General features: G+C 41.3%; 1 protein-coding gene across 1 annotated transcript in view; it reads left to right on the forward strand.

Moving 5' to 3' along the window:
* igf1ra (insulin-like growth factor 1a receptor) overlaps window positions 1–18,179 on the forward strand; it is a 143,889-nt gene that overhangs the window by 91,401 nt on the left and 34,309 nt on the right. The window contains exons 3-4 of the mRNA XM_066701948.1: window positions 14,838–15,150; window positions 16,367–16,503. Coding sequence (XP_066558045.1) covers window positions 14,838–15,150; window positions 16,367–16,503 — 450 coding nt within the window. The remainder of the gene's footprint in view (window positions 1–14,837; window positions 15,151–16,366; window positions 16,504–18,179) is intronic.

Here is an 18,179-nt window from a genome sequence, read left to right on the forward strand (position 1 = left end):
AGTAAGTCACTCCTACTATTATGTTGTGCATTGGTGCCTCAGCTACAGAAATAGAATGCTTTTAAATCTGTTACAAACAAGGAATATCAAGTGCTTTTCAATCCTTGTTTAAAAAAACAAACCATACTTATTTTATTTAAAAAATATATATATCATTGCTGCATATTGCCTTTTTTTGAAGTACACCACTTTGCTTGAACAATTATCGTAACCCTGGCCAGTGTGAGTGGCTCAGTGGCCCAGATTTCCTCTACAAGCACTCCAAATGTTTTTCCTGCTAGGTGTACAAAGAGCCCTGTTTGCATTGCATTAAATTTGAATCAGATATCCGTTTGTGAGTCATGGCAGGTGACACTGGGTAGCTGCATAGACGGTTCTTAATGAATTTTGAATGTTTCACAAACAGCAAAAAATAAACACCCAATTAAATGGTGGAGTCGAGCAATTGCTGCAGATTGAGGTGCAATTCTAGTTTAGTAAAGTTATGTAGCCAGTATCTTTGAAGGAAATTAGTGTTTTTTCAATATACATACATACATACACACAGATGTAGATATACAGCGTTTCCCCCAGAGATTACATAGGCATGGCGGTTTGTTTCTGTCGCGGTACCTTCGCCAATCAAGGACTACAGTTATTTTAATTGAACAAGTGGTTTACTTAATTTGATCAATAACGAAGATGTGCTCCTACTCTTTAGAAATTGGTGATGGGTGACCATTATCAAGATTCTCCAGTATCAGGGTTTCAACCCAACTAGTGCTGAACACAAAGAACTAAGGACAGTACAGCACAAGCTGCTGCTGGTTTAAAACTTGTCTCCTTGCCTGGGTGCCTGCAGGTTCATCAGCCAACAGTCCTTCAAGGTGCCTATTATCAAAATGCACAGTATTGAATACACTTGTCTGTTTCCCTTGTTTCTGCAATGCTCAGTGCATTTGCCTTCGGTTTGGCACCAGATTCATGCAGCCTGAGCCACAGCGAGGAAAACACTATGCAAACTGCCAGTGGCGAGATGATATCACCAATAACGAGCCTTTTTTTTTTTTTTTTTTCTTGTTTTCGTCTTTATTTTTCAAGGACGTCAGGGATTTTTTAGCATGATAACCATGTGGGCTAAAAAAACCAAAAACCCAGCTGCTCCAGTGAGGCAATCTGTCTCAGACAGGCGCATGAGTGACTCTAATATCAGACCTGTTGATGATCCAAGCAGTGGCCAACATGCCAAGGATTCCATTGGTTACTGTGTTTCCGTGATACTAAATTAAATAATACCAGAGCCCATGCTTCATCTTCTGTGTATTTAATATTATATTGTAATGAGAGCTACTAGCTGACTTTCATTTATTCATTCAATTAGTTGCCTAGATTTATATGTTTTGGTTCAAAAATACTGCTTGTTAATTCTGCAGATGTTACTGTAACAATGTATAGAACATTACTTTGTTTGGATCATAGCAGGAAACATCTTTTTGCTTTTTGGAGATTCTGAGTGAAGATCATAAAAACAACAGGAAATCATATTGAAGATTCATCCAACGAAATGTGCTGTAGTTGTAGATTCAGAGATACCACAGCATGTAACCCTGCCTTTTGTGGCTGCTTGTTAGTGTTCCTGTCTGCAGGTAAAACCAGATAAGGCCGTTGGAAAGTGGCACACAGTGAGTGAGTGACCTGGACTCCATGTGTGAACCCTGACTCAGGGAGTAACTCAAGAGAGAGGGCCACTCTCAACAGGAAAAGCAAAACACACCCGGATGACATAAACCAACTCTAGCATGTCCTATTACTTTATACATTCAATAAAAATTTAAAAAAACAGCGCTTTTATCTTCCTCACTTGTTTCTTTCTTTTCCTGGCTGGGTATCCAGGCAACCAGAGTAGTGGGATGGTGATGTCATTGAGATTAAATGAGAGAGAGAAAAGTATTTCAGCAGGGGCTGGTTTAGCATACAGTGGGGGTCACTGGAGCCTTTCTTTAGATGGGTTTGATTTGAGTTTGGATTAGACAAATTGCAGTCATGCTTCCTGTTTGCATTTATTTTCCTTTCATAGATACTGTTAGTGGGACATGGCCTACAGGGCAAAAGTTTATTTAATAATATTTAAACCATATAACCTCTTTTTCTTTGGTTGACTGATGTTGTAAAACTGTGTCAGAGCTTGGCTTTTCATCTTTTTCTCTTTTAAACATAGAATTGCACTTAATGGTTACAACAAATTAATAATTCTGTCTCAGTTAAGTGTATGCCCCCTTCCCATCCCATTCCTTCTTCTCCTTATTGAATACTACACTATCTGGTACACAAGCCATATACTGGACTACATGAAGAGGGGGGTTTTCTGATATGATTGGCTTAGACAGTTTTTAGAATCTACAAGGAAGACAAGCAAACTGGTTTTAATATTTTGTTTGTGTTTAATGTAAATTAACATGTCTTAAATACCCTTACTAAGCAGGTGCAAATAAATGCGTCATGATGCCTAATAAATGTAACGGAACAACAAACAAGCACGCTGGCTGCACACAGCACATGAAGTCCTCAAAACTAGTCAACAAGTATTTTTTCTGTTTTCCTTTTGGATAGACGATGGTTGTTTTTGTCAGATATGAATCTACACTTATTTTCGGAGCTCTCAACGAGCCTTTAACATGGCAGAACCTGTATCATTTACAGTTACTTCACGGTTTGATCCCGGATTTGGTAACATTTTGATACTCGGCAGGTGCCCGATGATTAAATGAGAATTATTATCTATCAGGATTGGAACTGACGTTAGGTATATTATCTAATTGGTATGTTAATTAATCGAATTATATATCTATTTGGGTGATGGAAATGTTACTGCTTATGACGCTTGCGCTTAACGCTGGTGGCTTAGTGGTAATATTTGTTTCTGCAAATAGAAAACGCACCATTTTTTTAGGCCACGGGGTCTGGTATAATGCAATGTTTTTGTACTGCAGCTGTGCATGCTGTCTTGTTTTCGGGGGACGCTGGTGTCTGGCTGTATTCGGGGGACGCTGGTGTCTGGCTGTATTCGGGGGACACTGGTGTCTGGCTGTATTCGGGGGACGCTGGTGTCTGGCTGTATTCGGGGGACGCTGGTGTCTGGCTGTATTCGGGGGACGCTGGTGTCTGGCTGTTTTCCGGGGACGCTGGTGTCTGGCTGTTTTCCGGGGACGCTGGTGTCTGGCTGTATTCGGGGGACGCTGGTGTCTGGCTGTATTCGGGGGACACTGGTGTCTGGCTGTATTCGGGGGACGCTGGTGTCTGGCTGTATTCGGGGGACGCTGGTGTCTGGCTGTATTCGGGGGACGCTGGTGTCTGGCTGTTTTCCGGGGACGCTGGTGTCTGGCTGTATTCGGGGGACGCTGGTGTCTGGCTGTATTCGGGGGACGCTGGTGTCTGGCTGTATTCGGGGGACGCTGGTGTCTGGCTGTATTCGGGGACGCTGGTGTCTGGCTGTATTCGGGGGACGCTGGTGTCTGGCTGTTTTCCGGGGACGCTGGTGTCTGGCTGTTTTCCGGGGACGCTGGTGTCTGGCTGTATTCGGGGGACGCTGGTGTCTGGCTGTATTCGGGGGACGCTGGTGTCTGGCTGTATTCGGGGGACGCTGGTGTCTGGCTGTATTCGGGGGACGCTGGTGTCTGGCTGCACAAGGATGCAGGCGACATCTTCTCCGCGCATAGGTGCGAGCTGCAGTCTGGAGCAGGAATGCATTGCCATGGCTGCAGCTGCCCCTCCCGCCCCGCTGCTCCAGGCGGGAGAGCTTGTTTACCACATTTCCACTCCAGACTCAATAACATGCCAATCACCCGGGACCGCCCCCTCGGCGCTGCCATTGGTTCACTGCCATCCCACCCTTTTATACTATATATCCCATTCTCGACTGACGTTGAATGAGGTACCATGGGGGAGACTGTCTTACGGGAAATACTGTGATTCACTGCTGTAGAGATTCTGCTTTGAACTATATCCAGTATTATTACTACAATCCCTTTATGCGTCGCCATATAAAACATACTCATACACAGCTAGAGTTCTATGTATTGTATTATTATTAATACTAAAAACTGCGATGGCAAGATCTTGCATTTGACGGCGAAATGTATCTTACACGGCAAGCCTTTGCCAATGTGAGTACATTAAAACCGACGTGTAGCATGTCAACACAAAATACAGGCACAGACTGACTAGATTTTATGTGGTAGACCAATTGTATGGATAAATGGGCGTAAGCACGGTGTGTGTGTGGGGGGGTCTAAGGGTTTATGCATAAACGGATCTGGTTCATTTTACACCTGTTTCGTCTGTGCTTGCAGCCTTTTTTTCTGCGCTTGTGCGTCATTGCAGTCCAGTTTTCTACAAGACGTGTGCATGGCTTACGGCTCTGTGGTGAAAGTAGGGCACCGTGGAGCTGATGCTGGTGTTTTCCTACCTGCTGCTCTGAGCTGAATCAGTGTCTCCTCTCGCCTGTTGCGGTGGTGGCGTTCTTGCAGCGCGCAGTTCCGCAGTTCTGCGCAGATGTGCAGAATCGCACCGCTCCCATTGGTGGAGCCGCGCAGAACGCGACCATTGTAACAGGCGCTGTTATTGCGAGTGATCGCGCAGGCCGGCGCTTGAAGTATCGGTGGCAGGGCGCTCTGCAATTCACGAAACGGAGTTGTGTAGTTGGACTGGATCGCAACTGCAGTGGTTTTAGCCGCTACCCCACACAGCCATGCAAGAAAGCGCCGAACCGGGGCCGAGCGGCTGTCAAGAAAGCGCCGAACCGGGGCCGAGCGGCTGTCAAGAAAGCGCCGAACCGGGGCCGAGCGGCTGTCAAGAAAGCGCCGAACCGGGGCCGAGCGGCTGTCGGGGCGCCGGCGCAGACGTGGAAGCGGCGTTTGAAAAAGACGCTCCCGAAACCAAAACACGGGAGAGGAAGGGAGACCTGCCTCAGCTCGTTACATGCGTTTAAATATATACCAGACGAATCACACCATTAAACCTAAGTCCACAATGTTTGTTGAAGCTCAAAGGTGGTTTGAAAAGAGCAGGTATTCATCTTTTACTGGAAGTTTACCTCTCTAATTAACACGACCCAACACGTTTAAACAGCCTACAGTAGTTTTCATGTATATCCTTAAAAAACAGTCAATTTACGCTCCATCGGGAAAAAACAAAACATTAGTCTATAAAGAAAGACGTTTCCAGATTAATTAAACACACACATATAAATAATATAATAATAATAATAATAATAATAATAATAATAATAATAATAATGGTGCTGGGATAAGTGTCTGAGGTCAAATACATATTTATGTTGTTTAAAGCTGAGTATGCCTCCAATTCAGCATCATCCACCACCAAACAAATAACAGCAGAAGATTAATTTAGGTTAATTCATTGATAAACTTGTGAACTTTGTGGTTGATGAGCTGCTTCTTTGATGTTCAGACTTTTACGCTTCAAACAAGATTGGCTTTTGAGTAAAGAATTGTTTAATATCAGTTGGACAAACACCTGTGTTTTTAACCCCTACTCGCCACACTGTTTGTGTGTTAAAATACAAATGCTTGTACTTATATGAAATATTTTCAATTTAAGCATTTTACTTTGTCTACTCATTTGATCTGACAGTAATTCCTCACGTACAGTCTGGGGGTTGTTCGAGGCATGATTTATGTAATGAATTTGTCTTACAAAGTCAGAGAAGGTTTTTTTTTTTTTAATATGTATTTCAAGAGGTTAAAGAGCACAGATTAAAGATGTCACCAGGTGCTGCTTTTCTGGCATGAGGAATGTTTTTCAAACATTGTTCTTTGATACAGAAGATATGAGGCGTGTGAAAGATTTAAGGTCTTTATAGACACGGTAAAAGATTACCCCCTAGGGCACATAAATACTGATACATTGAGGAGGAGCACCACGCAAAATAGCTTCCTTTTGATCTAAATGTTCCTTTTGATTTAAAGAACCAACTTCCTACTGAACATGAGACACGTTCCTCAGTCAGTTACATCTTCACTTAATGTGGTCGAGCAGCCAAGTTGTTCGAGTGATCATTCAAAAAGATGAGGTTGGTTTGGTAGTAAATCCATAAACCAGGAACTGTTTATTGGAGTATGGCCGGCCAGGCATCAGGTACAAACAAAACAATAATTATAATAAAAAAATCAAAAAAAAAAAAATCAAAGAAGGTACTCTAATCTTAGGTAATAACCATTGAAGTCAGCAGTTCATCAAAACTCGGCAGACATGCATACAACCTCCTGTATGAGAGTCTAAATGCCTTCCCTCTGCTCTTCACCTTGGGCCTTATATACGCACCCTTCCCATGATGGAACAAACCAAAAGGATAGAATACAGAGAGCACAAAAATATAAATAAAAACCACTTTAAGTGAGCTAATAATAAACAGTAATCACACTTTCCTACGATTCCAGATTACATTTAAATATATACAGATCAAATTTATATAACATTAATTTTGTTACAGCTATGGGTACTTTTCTTTTAATCTCGAACCGGTATAACAGCCAGTTCCCAAGTTAATCATGTTGGATCACCACATGCACCAATGATACATTCAGGAAGACGCAATGATCACTGGTATAAGAAGGGAGAAAGAACAGTGGGTAAACAATGCTGGAACTTAACATTTGTCTATGTTCTTAAATACCAGAATGGAATATATGACAAAAATAAGGATTATGAATAGGCTAGCAATAACAAACATTATGCAATATGCGTGCATTATTTCCAGTCGGGTGATGATGGGAGCTCCCGTTCATCACCACCCTGGAGTTTGTGATGATCCTAAAACTGTTCTGGCAGCTTAACACCCGTTTGAAAGCAAGTTGCGCAGGAATGATGGATGAATGCTTTTCGTAGTTGGTACTTATTTTATTAAATCAATATAAGAGACCAAAACATTTTAGGCTGAACTAATCTGCCCTTAAACTGAAGTTGAATAATTTCTGTTTAAGAAAAAAACTGAAAAGCCACTTTTCAAGGTAATGTACTTTGCCATAAAAGGTCATGTTCCTATGATTGAGAATAAACCAGAGATCATGCTGCACTCATAATGCAATAACAAGGTTAAATGATCTTGCATCTATTTGAGTGAACACAGAGAGATGGCTTTGTGGTAGGGCCCATGTATATTGATATACAGACAGAGGCATGCACACAGATGCAGAAGCCAGCCCCATTAGCAAATCTCCCGATATCTTGGGTAGTAAACACTGCAACATGCATGCACCCAGACACAAACACAGCCAGGCACGCAGGCGGGCAACCCAAATAAAATGATAAAAAAAAAAAAAGGAAAGGTTTAAGAGTGATGAGGGGAATGTGCAGCGAGAGCTCAGGTGCAGTCTGTCTTCTCCGGGGCAGACGGCGTGCGATTGGTGCTGGAGGAGGCGACCAGCAGTGATAGACTCAAGATCTCACCGTCTCCTCATCAGGTCAGAGCTGTTTTTGACAGACTGTGAGGGAAGGGGGGGCGGGGGTGGGGAGGGGAGATCTGTCACATGATCCCAATCCAAGATCACAAACTGCTCAGAATCACATCGGCTGCCAGCCTGCATACACACTGAGGTCTGGGCCGAGGTACAGACAGAGTCCCAGCCAAGCTTCCCCTCCTATCAGTGCAGCTTTTTGCATCCTTACACTGCATTGTGGAATTTAGTCTCTGTATTTGCTACACATCTTATTTCTGTAATTTGGATTATTTTCAAATGGTGCATTAGTTTTTATTTTTATAGTCCTATATATATATATATATATATATATATATATATATATATATATATATATATATATATATATATATATATAGTGTATATGTGTATATATATATATATATATATATATATATATATATATAGTGTATATGTATATGTGTGTATGTATACACTCACCTAAAGGATTATCAGGAACACCTGTTCAATTTCTCATTAATGCAATTATCTAACCAACCAATCACATGGCAGTTGCTTCAATGCATTTAGGGGTGTGGTCCTGGTCAAGGCAATCTCCTGAACTCCAAACTGAATGTCTGAATGGGAAAGAAAGGTGATTTAAGCAATTTTGAGCGTGGCATGGTTGTTGGTGCCAGACGGGCCGGTCTGAGTATTTCACAATCTGCTCAGTTACTGGGATTTTCACGCACAACCATTTCTAGGGTTTACAAAGAATGGTGTGAAAAGGGAAAAACACCCAGTATGCGGCAGTCCTGTGGGCGAAAATGCCTTGTTGATGCTAGAGGTCAGAGGAGAATGGGCCGACTGATTCAAGCTGATAGAAGAGCAACTTTGACTGAAATAACCACTCGTTACAACCGAGGTATGCAGCAAAGCATTTGTGAAGCCACAACACGTACAACCTTGAGGCGGATGGGCTACAACAGCAGAAGACCCCACCGGGTACCACTCATCTCCACTACAAATAGGAAAAAGAGGCTACAATTTGCACAAGCTCACCAAAATTGGACAGTTGAAGACTGGAAAAATGTTGCCTGGTCTGATGAGTCTCGATTTCTGTTGAGACATTCAGATGGTAGAGTCAGAATTTGGCGTAAACAGAATGAGAACATGGATCCATCATGCCTTGTTACCACTGTGCAGGCTGGTGGTGGTGGTGTAATGGTGTGGGGGATGTTTTCTTGGCACACTTTAGGCCCCTTAGTGCCAATTGGGCATCGTTTAAATGCCACGGCCTACCTGAGCATTGTTTCTGACCATGTCCATCCCTTTATGACCACCATGTACCCATCCTCTGATGGCTACTTCCAGCAGGATAATGCGCCATGTCACAAAGGTCGTATCATTTCAAATTGGTTTCTTGAACATGACAATGAGTTCACTGTACTAAACTGGCCCCCCCACAGTCACCAGATCTCAACCCAAGAGAGCATCTTTGGGATGTGGTGGAACGGGAGCTTCGTGCCCTGGATGTGCATCCCATAAATTTCCTTCAACTGCAAGATGCTATCCTATCAATATGGGCCAACATTTCTAAAGAATGCTTTCAGCACCTTGTTGAATCAATGCCACGTAGAATTAAGGCAGTTCTGAAAGCGAAAGGGGGTCAAACACAGTATTAGTATGGTGTTCCTAATAATCCTTTAGGTGAGTGTATATATATGTATATAATTTGTCGTTATTTAAACAACTGTAATGATTTACCTGTAGGGCATGGTGTTGTAAATTACCAATAACCTGCCACAGAGTGCTTACATTTTCTTCTTTTTTTCCCTCTTCTACTAGATAAGCTGTTTAATGATTTTGCTCGGTTGGCCTGAAATGAACTTGAAGCTGAAGTGATCGTGGTATTTTTGGCATGTTTTGTGGAATTCTGTTTAGCAAAGTTCTGGCTGGGGCGCAGGCCTGTGCTAGAATGCCTTTGTAATTAACAGGCTCCAAAACTGTAGACCTGAAAGGTTTCCAGTTAAAACCTATTATAACCTGCCTGTTAGAAAACAGGTCTACGTAATCTTACAGAAACTAAATACATTTCCACTGAGAAATAAGTTGTTGCTTATACTCTCTCTGCCTCCTAAAATTCTTGACAAGACAAATAATTAAAACATTTATTTTTATAAAGAAGCTTGTTTTCTCATTTGCATTTTTCAGGAAAGAATTATTTGATAAACATAATGATACTGTTTTGCCAGTGTGTAAAGTCTGTAGTAAAAGTGAGACCATTATTGATATCCTGAATAAGGGGATTCACTGTCTACTCTACCGCTGTGCTGCTTGCAAAAACGTTCTAGATTCTATTTACATTGTTACAGACTCAGACAGAAATAATAAAAATGAAAAAAATAAAACCTAAAAATGAACAAGAACATAAAACCGCCAAGTAGGTCAGTCTTCTTATGCTAAAGGGCCTTCAACACACCATTGGACGGAAGGAGTGGTTAAGTAACAATGTAGAATTGCACTGCAAAAATACAATTTCAGGATAAAAAATAAATAAATATAAAACGAGCCACAAAACTCATGTTGTGGAACAGTTGTTTTATTAAAACAAACCAACAAACAAAAAAGAAAGAAAATGTGGAAAATGCAGAATTTTCTGGTTGGATCAAAAATGACAAAATTGGATTAAAGTCTAAAGTCATTCTGTTTCTGCCTGAAGCTCAGGCACTTTTCAGACTTAAATGCAAACTGCACTTCTCAGCCTGTTAAGTCCGTAATGTGTTTGCTGCTTGCAGTGCGGGCAGCAGTCTTATTTACTTGTTTACTGCAGTCTGTGGATCTCATTAGGACTCCGCAGTTGATGTGCTTTTCCAAACCAGTTGACAGCCGAGGCCCTGTCCTCCCAGTCCTCTACACCAGCTTGTTTTCCCCCTATATGGAGACACACAGACTCCAGTCAGCATGCATCATGGAAAACCCCATTCCATCCCTAATTCTGTGCTGTGTAGACATGGCATGTATCTACGAGAAGTGATCTTCATGCTAATAAAAAATAAATAATAATAAATAAATACAAATATAAAAGGACTGGCTGCAGCAAAGTTTAACCATTTTACAGCAGGTTGCGTAACTTAGTAATTTTGTTTTTATGGTCTTGTCAGAGACCAAGTCACTAATCTTTATGTGAAGAAGAGAAAAATAAGTGTGAATGTTCCACAAAAAAATACTTAAGTTGTTTTTCAGGAACAGTGCTCCTTTAATTTGGTTTATGAAAGTAAAGCTGTCATGCACTGCATTACTCAGCTTTTCAGATTGCGGTTTAGGTATGATGATCAGGAAAACTCGGTCTGTGTAGGCTCGTGCTGAGTTTGTTGTTGTTGATGTTGTCCACATTCACATTATTAACCATCATTTTCTGTCGGCCTAGTTTCTGATCTCTGTAGATCTTACAGCAAAGCATGAAACGAGCTTTCAAGCAGTATGAAAATGTTTTATTGAAAATTTGAAATTAAATCGAAAGTAAAGTTGAATTTGACATTCTCTCCCTATGGAAAAAAATAAAGGGCCTTTTCTTCATTCCCTTTGCCTGTGGTTGGTCACATACCCTGGTTTATTTGGGTTTATTGCAGTAAGAGGTGCTGGGTTTTGTATTCAATGACATCACCAGTTATTTTATTATTTACTTTTTCTTCTCAATTCACACTCCATAATCCAAAAGATTTAATTTGTGACGGCCTTTCTACTACCAAAGGTCCCTGTCTGTGGGAATGGCCCCTCAGCTGATAAAACACACTCCCAAATTGTTCCTCTGAGGAGTTCTTTCCTTGTTAGGCAGTTCTGTGCTGCAAGCAGTGGAAACCCACAATGCCTGGCATAGCTACGGGTACAGCAGTGGAGTATAGAAATAGGACAGCACTTGGGATAGCTATAAATAAAAGAATGCATCCTTGATACTGTTGGATGTTTTGGCCCCTGAGGGAAATGGAGGTTGACTTATAAGGAATTTGGAGCAGTGGCTTTTTTTCTTTTTTTTTTTCTTTTGTATTTGTGCATGTTTGGAATTTCTCCCCTTTGAAGAATTTATCAAAACGATTTATACGCTTTGAAAAGGTAGTTGTGTTTTGCTGGGGTGCCCCCTTTTGGTAGAAGGCCCTGACTTTAACTTTTCCTCTTTTATTTATTCATTTATTTTTAAAATCTCCACCTGCCCTAAGACTATACTATTACTGTACTGGTCTGATAGCATCTTATAAGTGTTTCATGTAACATTTAGCGATTTTACTTTTACTGAAATGAAATGTGTGGTGTTAAAAATTAAAAATAAAGTTCTTTTTTTATTATTATTTTAAACAACCCATGACTCTGGTTATTCTATTTGTAATATGCTTTTATTGTATCAAGATTCACAATTCTCTAAAACCCTTAAAAAAATACAATAAAAATAAGTAGTTCAGGTTTGTAAGTTCTGGATTCAGTGCTTCCAGCTGCAGCAGGTCTAATGCAGCAACATCATGTGCTGCAGAATTTCCCAGATGTTTAGTAAAGCAACATAAAATATTCAGTTTGTGGCTCTGTACCCTTCTCCACCTGCATTACACCAAGCTGCAACACACACCAGAATTGTCCGTCACAATGCAGATGTGCCTGTTTTTGTTGTTGGTAGGTTTCTTATAGAGCAATCAGACTGTAATAACCATTACTTTATTTACATACAGACATACATGTGGGTTACATAGTCATAACATTCGTAGGTATCCCCATGATTGAGTACTTCTGTATGCTATGATAATAGCACAAAAAAGTCAAGTCTTTGGCTGGGCCCAAGTGTGCCAGGCATGGTGCCAGCTTATGGTTACTAGGAGACTGTATGTGCTATGACTCTTGGCGGTTCTGCAGCTGGCCTGTAGGTTGAATCTGTTAATTTACCTGATGACTGTGTTTCAGGATGACATGCCAGAAAATCTGAGGAGTGCCTCTGTATCTTTCAGTTCTCCCTTCGCACTAGATTGTCATGCTAGCTACTCCTGTGTGTCCGCCTCCTTGTTTTTGTTTTTCCCCCCACTGCCCTTTTCAGACAGGATTGCAGTTTTTGCACGTACCTCTCTAACCCCCCCTAGCTGTGCCCCTGATACAGCCTCAATACACAGCAAGCAGAGTGGTTCCTTGCTGCTGCTTTGTTTTTAAAACCTGCAGAGTTCTGGCAGGACCAGGTGCTGGACTAAGACGCAGTGGCCCACATGTGTTGTGACCAGTTTGTGCTGCTGTCCCAGTAGTGGGTATTGGAGTTACCCTACCAGGGTAGCAGCTGCTCCATTCTACATCCCCACAGGTATCGCTACAACCATGCCCTCTAGTCTGAATGTGTTAAGAATGTGATCTTTCTTTCTTACAATAAAATAGTTGCTTCCCTGTTTCTGTTTAGATATCAGATTTTATGTTCTCTCTCCTATGCTGTAAAGCCCAGAGAGATGTCATTCAGTATGGATATTTCCTGTCCATTCCAAGAACATGATGGACTAAAACCATGATGCTTTAGTTAACAACAACATTGCATATCTATATAGCAAGTCTTGTGGGAACATCTGGCATGGCCACAATTTCTGAGGCGAGTTTGATAACAAGTAACCAGGAAAACCCACACCTTCCTCTTTTTCATTATCAGGAACTGAAGCACAAGGATCCATATATTTTGAAGATGTAGTTATTTTCCTTTTCCTTCTCCCTTTTTTCCTCCTATTGTTTTTTTCCTCCCCTTCTTTCTCTATGAGGCCTGCCAAAACACACACGACCCAAGTGCAGCCATGAACCTTCTTCCAGGGCACAGAGACCTTTTGTTCCCACTACCAAATGGATGCCCAATGAATGCAGTTGGCATGCTTTTCCAAGTCAAAATCGTTTACCGATGCCATACTTTAGGACAGTGCGGCCTCTCAATTATCTCCGTAAACATTAACAATGTGCTTTATAATGCGTATTACTGAAAAGTTTAATTTGAAACACACTGCTTTTCTCCGCTCACTTGTTTTACTGTTGTTTTTCTCACGCTGGTGACGGAAGTGGAGCTTGGTTGAAAATGACTGTGGTAGAACAATACTGCCTTGGTTTTGGAAAGGACACATACAAAGCTGCGAAGTCATCTGCTTTTTTAATTGTGTGCATTGGCTTAAATCTGTTTAACTATGGCATTTAAAAATATATATATATTGCATTTGTTTGTGCACTGTTTACTGGGGATATTTTTTTCCATTCTGTACATCCTGTATGGTGTAAGAGACTTGACACTTAAAGCTAATTCGTTGTTCCATAAGGTTTTGCTTTGTTGTGGCATATCAAAAATTGTTTTAGCGTTTATTTCCCAAAAGTCCTGTTTTGGTCTGTGATTGACGGTTCTGTAAAATTGTAGTTGACGTTGGCAGAAGTCAAGATTTACTGTGCCAGGCTTTTTTGTTCCTTCTTAATTCTCTTTAAGTACTGAGTAAGAATTATTTTTTATATATAAACAATTTTTTGTCAGGGAGGGGCATATGAAACGGATATGATATTGATCACAAAGATGTGTTCACAAAGCAGTCTTTCACTGGTATATTTGGGCTTGTTTACTCTCACTTTCCATTGTTTTGAAATGCTATCACTGTAAAACGTCTGCGAAATTTCATTGAAAATGAGACACTCAAGAATTAAACGTGGCATTCATCGGTACACATCTGGGGAAATGTTGAGATTTTGCAAGACGCTGTCAAAGGGAGAAGGGGGACGCCCATCGAGGCTGATAGACAAGGGTCTGGAGCGTCCCGTCCTGGCTTGTATTCGAAACACACAGCCCCCCTTTAATCCATATGACTTAGACCAGGACTGCTCTCACTTCGGTGGCTGGGAGCTGGGAAATCCAGCCACTAAATCGCTGATTGGCATCCTCCCTTCTCTATAGTTATAGCAGTCTATCTGCTGGCAAGACCCTTTTTTTTTTTTCCTCTCTCTCCTTTCCCCCAAATTCCTCTAATAGTCCTGTACAGTAATAATATTTAGTTACAGCGGGTCCAACTCTGCAGTTTACTAACCAGGCTGGCGTACAGTACTGCAGGGCTTGTGCACACATTCATCAGCCCTGCCATATACATCCACCCCTGTCATATATTTTTGAATGTGTATTAATGTCACACCCAAAATTATTTTTAAAATGCATTTGATTTAAATTGACCTTGATTTAAGGTATTCTATAAATCTTCCTGATGCAAACTTGTCTAAGACGAGCACCTAAAAAGCAGGAGAATGCTTTGTTGGTCTGTAAAATGTTATATTAGGCTCTTTAAAATTACGCCATCCTACCTGTGTTAATGGACAAACTGAAAGTGCTGAGCATATGTGGATGATTGTGTTTGCAGTGTTTTGTGACCTGCGCTCTTCCTTTCCCTCCTGCAGTGTGTCCTGTTGAATGTGAGAAGCGGGCATGCACAGAGACGGGCGAGTGCTGCCACCCGGAGTGCTTGGGCGGTTGCACGGTGCCCAACAACAATTCGGCATGCGCCGCCTGCACACACTACAACCATGAGGGTCGATGCGTGCCCGACTGCCCCCCGGACACCTACAAATTTGAGGGCTGGCGTTGTGTCACCAGGGACTTCTGCGCCAAGGTGCCCACCTCCCTCGCCAATGAGTTTGAGAAGTTTGTCATCCACAGCGGGGAGTGTGTGCAGGACTGTCCCTCGGGCTTCACCCGCAATGAGAGCCAGAGGTGAGCATCTGCCGTCTAGTTAGCAGTCGTCTTTTTTCTTTGTTTGTTTCACCCATTAGTTTTACTTTGCTCACTTTGGGTCTGTAGCTGGTAATAAAGAGAATGAAAACAAAGAAAAGCCTAAAAGATATGTGGATTGTCCTAGCATACATTTGAAATTTCTACCCCTATAAATATTGCTTTAACCGTATTCAATATAATTAGACACTCTTTAAGTCTCACATCTTATATCAGTTCCTCCCATTTCTGTTGATGCTGCTCATAGAATGATAAAATATCCTTAGAAAAGGTGCTTGAGAGAGAGAAAGATGTTTAAAACCTGATATATACAAGCAGGAAACCAGGAAAAGAAAGCGATCCAGAAACACCATACGGATTGCTTCACTTGTCAAGGATCAGGTGTTATAGCCAGGTTTGTGAAGCATACCAATGGAAGCACTTGACTGGGAAGGCCTGGTATTCATGACCATGTATTTTCTAGAAAACCTTATTCATTGACTGTCTATATCCTGCAGATTCTCATTCTGAGGTCTCCTAGCTGACAAAACTCCCATTGTATGACAGCAGGATAAATTAAAACCTCGGGTGCAGCGCTGACATATTTATAATTGTATCCTTCACTTGCCAAATTATTAACATAAACAAAAGTCTTACTCATCCTCAAGTCTTCTTGTCTATGTCTTACTCTCAGTTCTACTAATAGTATCATTGTACGTCCAGCCACACTTCCATAAAGAGAGAGGTCTCTTGACACACTATTACAAAAAAGTTGCTTACTATTTAAAAAGCTTCCTTAGGCTAAACAAACAAAAAACAAAAATGGCAAGTTCAGTAGAGGTCTTCATCTCTTTTTTCCCATACCCATAGCCTTGAGATATTTCCTTTTTTGTGAGTGTTTTTTGACCTTATATGACATTTCACAGCAATTCAAACAGGAAAACATAATTCTGATTAAGTGAAGTTACCCTTAACTTCCAAGGCCTCTTCTGTGATTGTGTTTATGGGAGGTTGGGGTTGATTAATGTTTTTTTCGAAAACCAAAACGAGAAAAACCCCTCAAAAAACGATTACTAAAGTTGAGCTCTGCAGGATGGCCGGCTCTGTCCTATCAAAGCTGCTTTGCTGTCCGAGAGTTGTTTATGTGTTTTTTTTTTTTTCAGGGAGTCCTTGACAGTTCCCTCCTGTTGATCTTTCCCTCTCTCTCTCTCACACACAGTATGTTCTGTAGTGCCTGTATTGGACTGTGCGACAAAATCTGCGATGAGAAGACCATTGACTCTGTAGATGCAGCTCAGTCACTGAAGGGCTGTACTGTAATTAAAGGCAACTTACGCATCAACATCCGGCGCGGCAGTAAGTACTGTTCCAGACGGAGGATTAGCGTCTCTTCAGCTAAAAAGCCTTTCACTGTCTATTACGATCTGCTCTGCATTTATGTATGGATGTTGTTTGATTGATTATTATGCCCCCCTTTTCAGCCATACTTGAAACCTCCAATTACTCAGCTTGTCGTACCATCACGACATCTATGCTAAATCTGGAAGGAAAAGACAAGGGGCACTTCCTCCGATAAACTTGTTGACAAATCCATCCTCTATGTTTTGCTCTCCAAGCCCAGAAGCCCTAAAGTCCCCGTCCCCATCACAGCAATGGGCAGTTTTGATGTGGCTGAGCGGCCACACAAGTCACTTGTGTGTGGAGAAAAGAATACTCCCCAGCTGGCTAATATTAACCACCCCACCATATCTGGGTGGTGTCCCTTGCAAACTCTGTGCTGTTACTGCATGTGTTACTCAACTTACATTTTAGTTAATTAACTTTATTTATCTGTTAAAACCTAATTCTAATCGAAACAGAACAAATGTAAAGAATATGGTACCTCTTTTTTTTTTTTTTTTTTAAACAATCGCATGCAATTCAATGATGAAGAAAGAAATTTGTTTTTACCACTAGAAGCGCCGACATTTCGAACAAGCGCCAAAGCCGATCATTGTAACCGATAGCTCTTTATCTGCTGCGATACTATAATCAAAGGCAAAACATCATATAAAACTGTTTTATTCATGAACATCAAATCCAACATTTATATAGCACAAATGGAGTATTTAAATTGAAATATGAAAACTTATTTATTGCTATAATAAATATTATTAATATTATTATTATTGCTATAAATTACATCAAAACTTTTTTAAACAATTGTAAACATAAGTATAGGCATAATTTGCAAAATCAATATTTTATATATTTTAATTAATATTTTATCAAAACATAATTGTACACTAAAGTAAACAGTTTCAACACCTTGTAGACTTTGTTTTCAACATACAGTGCTTGTATTCACTGTAGCTTTGTATTTCAATAAACTATTTACTATATATATACCGATCAGCCATAACATTATGACCACCTGCCTAATATTGTGTAGGTCCCCCTTTTGCCACGAAAACAGCCCTGACCTGTCGAGGCATGGACTCCACTAGACCACAGCACACCTTCAGAGGTATCTGGCACCAAGACGTTAGCAGCAGATCCTTTAAGTCCTGTAAGTTGCGAGGTGGGGTCTCCATGGATCGGACTTGTTTGTCCAGCACATCCCACAGATGCTCGATTGGATTGAGATCTGGGGAATTTGGAGGCCAAGTCAACATCTTGAACTCATGATTCATCAGACCAGGCCACCTTCTTCCATTGCTCCGTGGTCCAGTTCTGATGCTCACGTGCCCATTGTAGGCGCTTTCGGCAGTGGACAGGGGTCAGCATGGGCACCCTGACTGCTCTGCAGCTACGCAGCCCCATACGCAACAAACTGCGATGCACTGTGTGTTCTGACACCTTTCTATCAGAACCAGCATGAACTTTTTCAGCAATTTGAGCTACAGTAGCTCGTCTGTTGGATTGGACCACATGGGCCATCCTTCGCGCCCCACGTGCATCAATGAGCCTTGGTCGCCCATGACCCTGTCACCCCTTTTCTTTCCTTGGACCACTTTTGATAGGTACTGACCACTGCAGACCGGGAACACCCC

This window comes from Amia ocellicauda, chromosome 4, assembly GCF_036373705.1.
Source record: "Amia ocellicauda isolate fAmiCal2 chromosome 4, fAmiCal2.hap1, whole genome shotgun sequence".
Classification (NCBI taxonomy): Eukaryota; Metazoa; Chordata; class Actinopteri; order Amiiformes; family Amiidae; genus Amia; species Amia ocellicauda.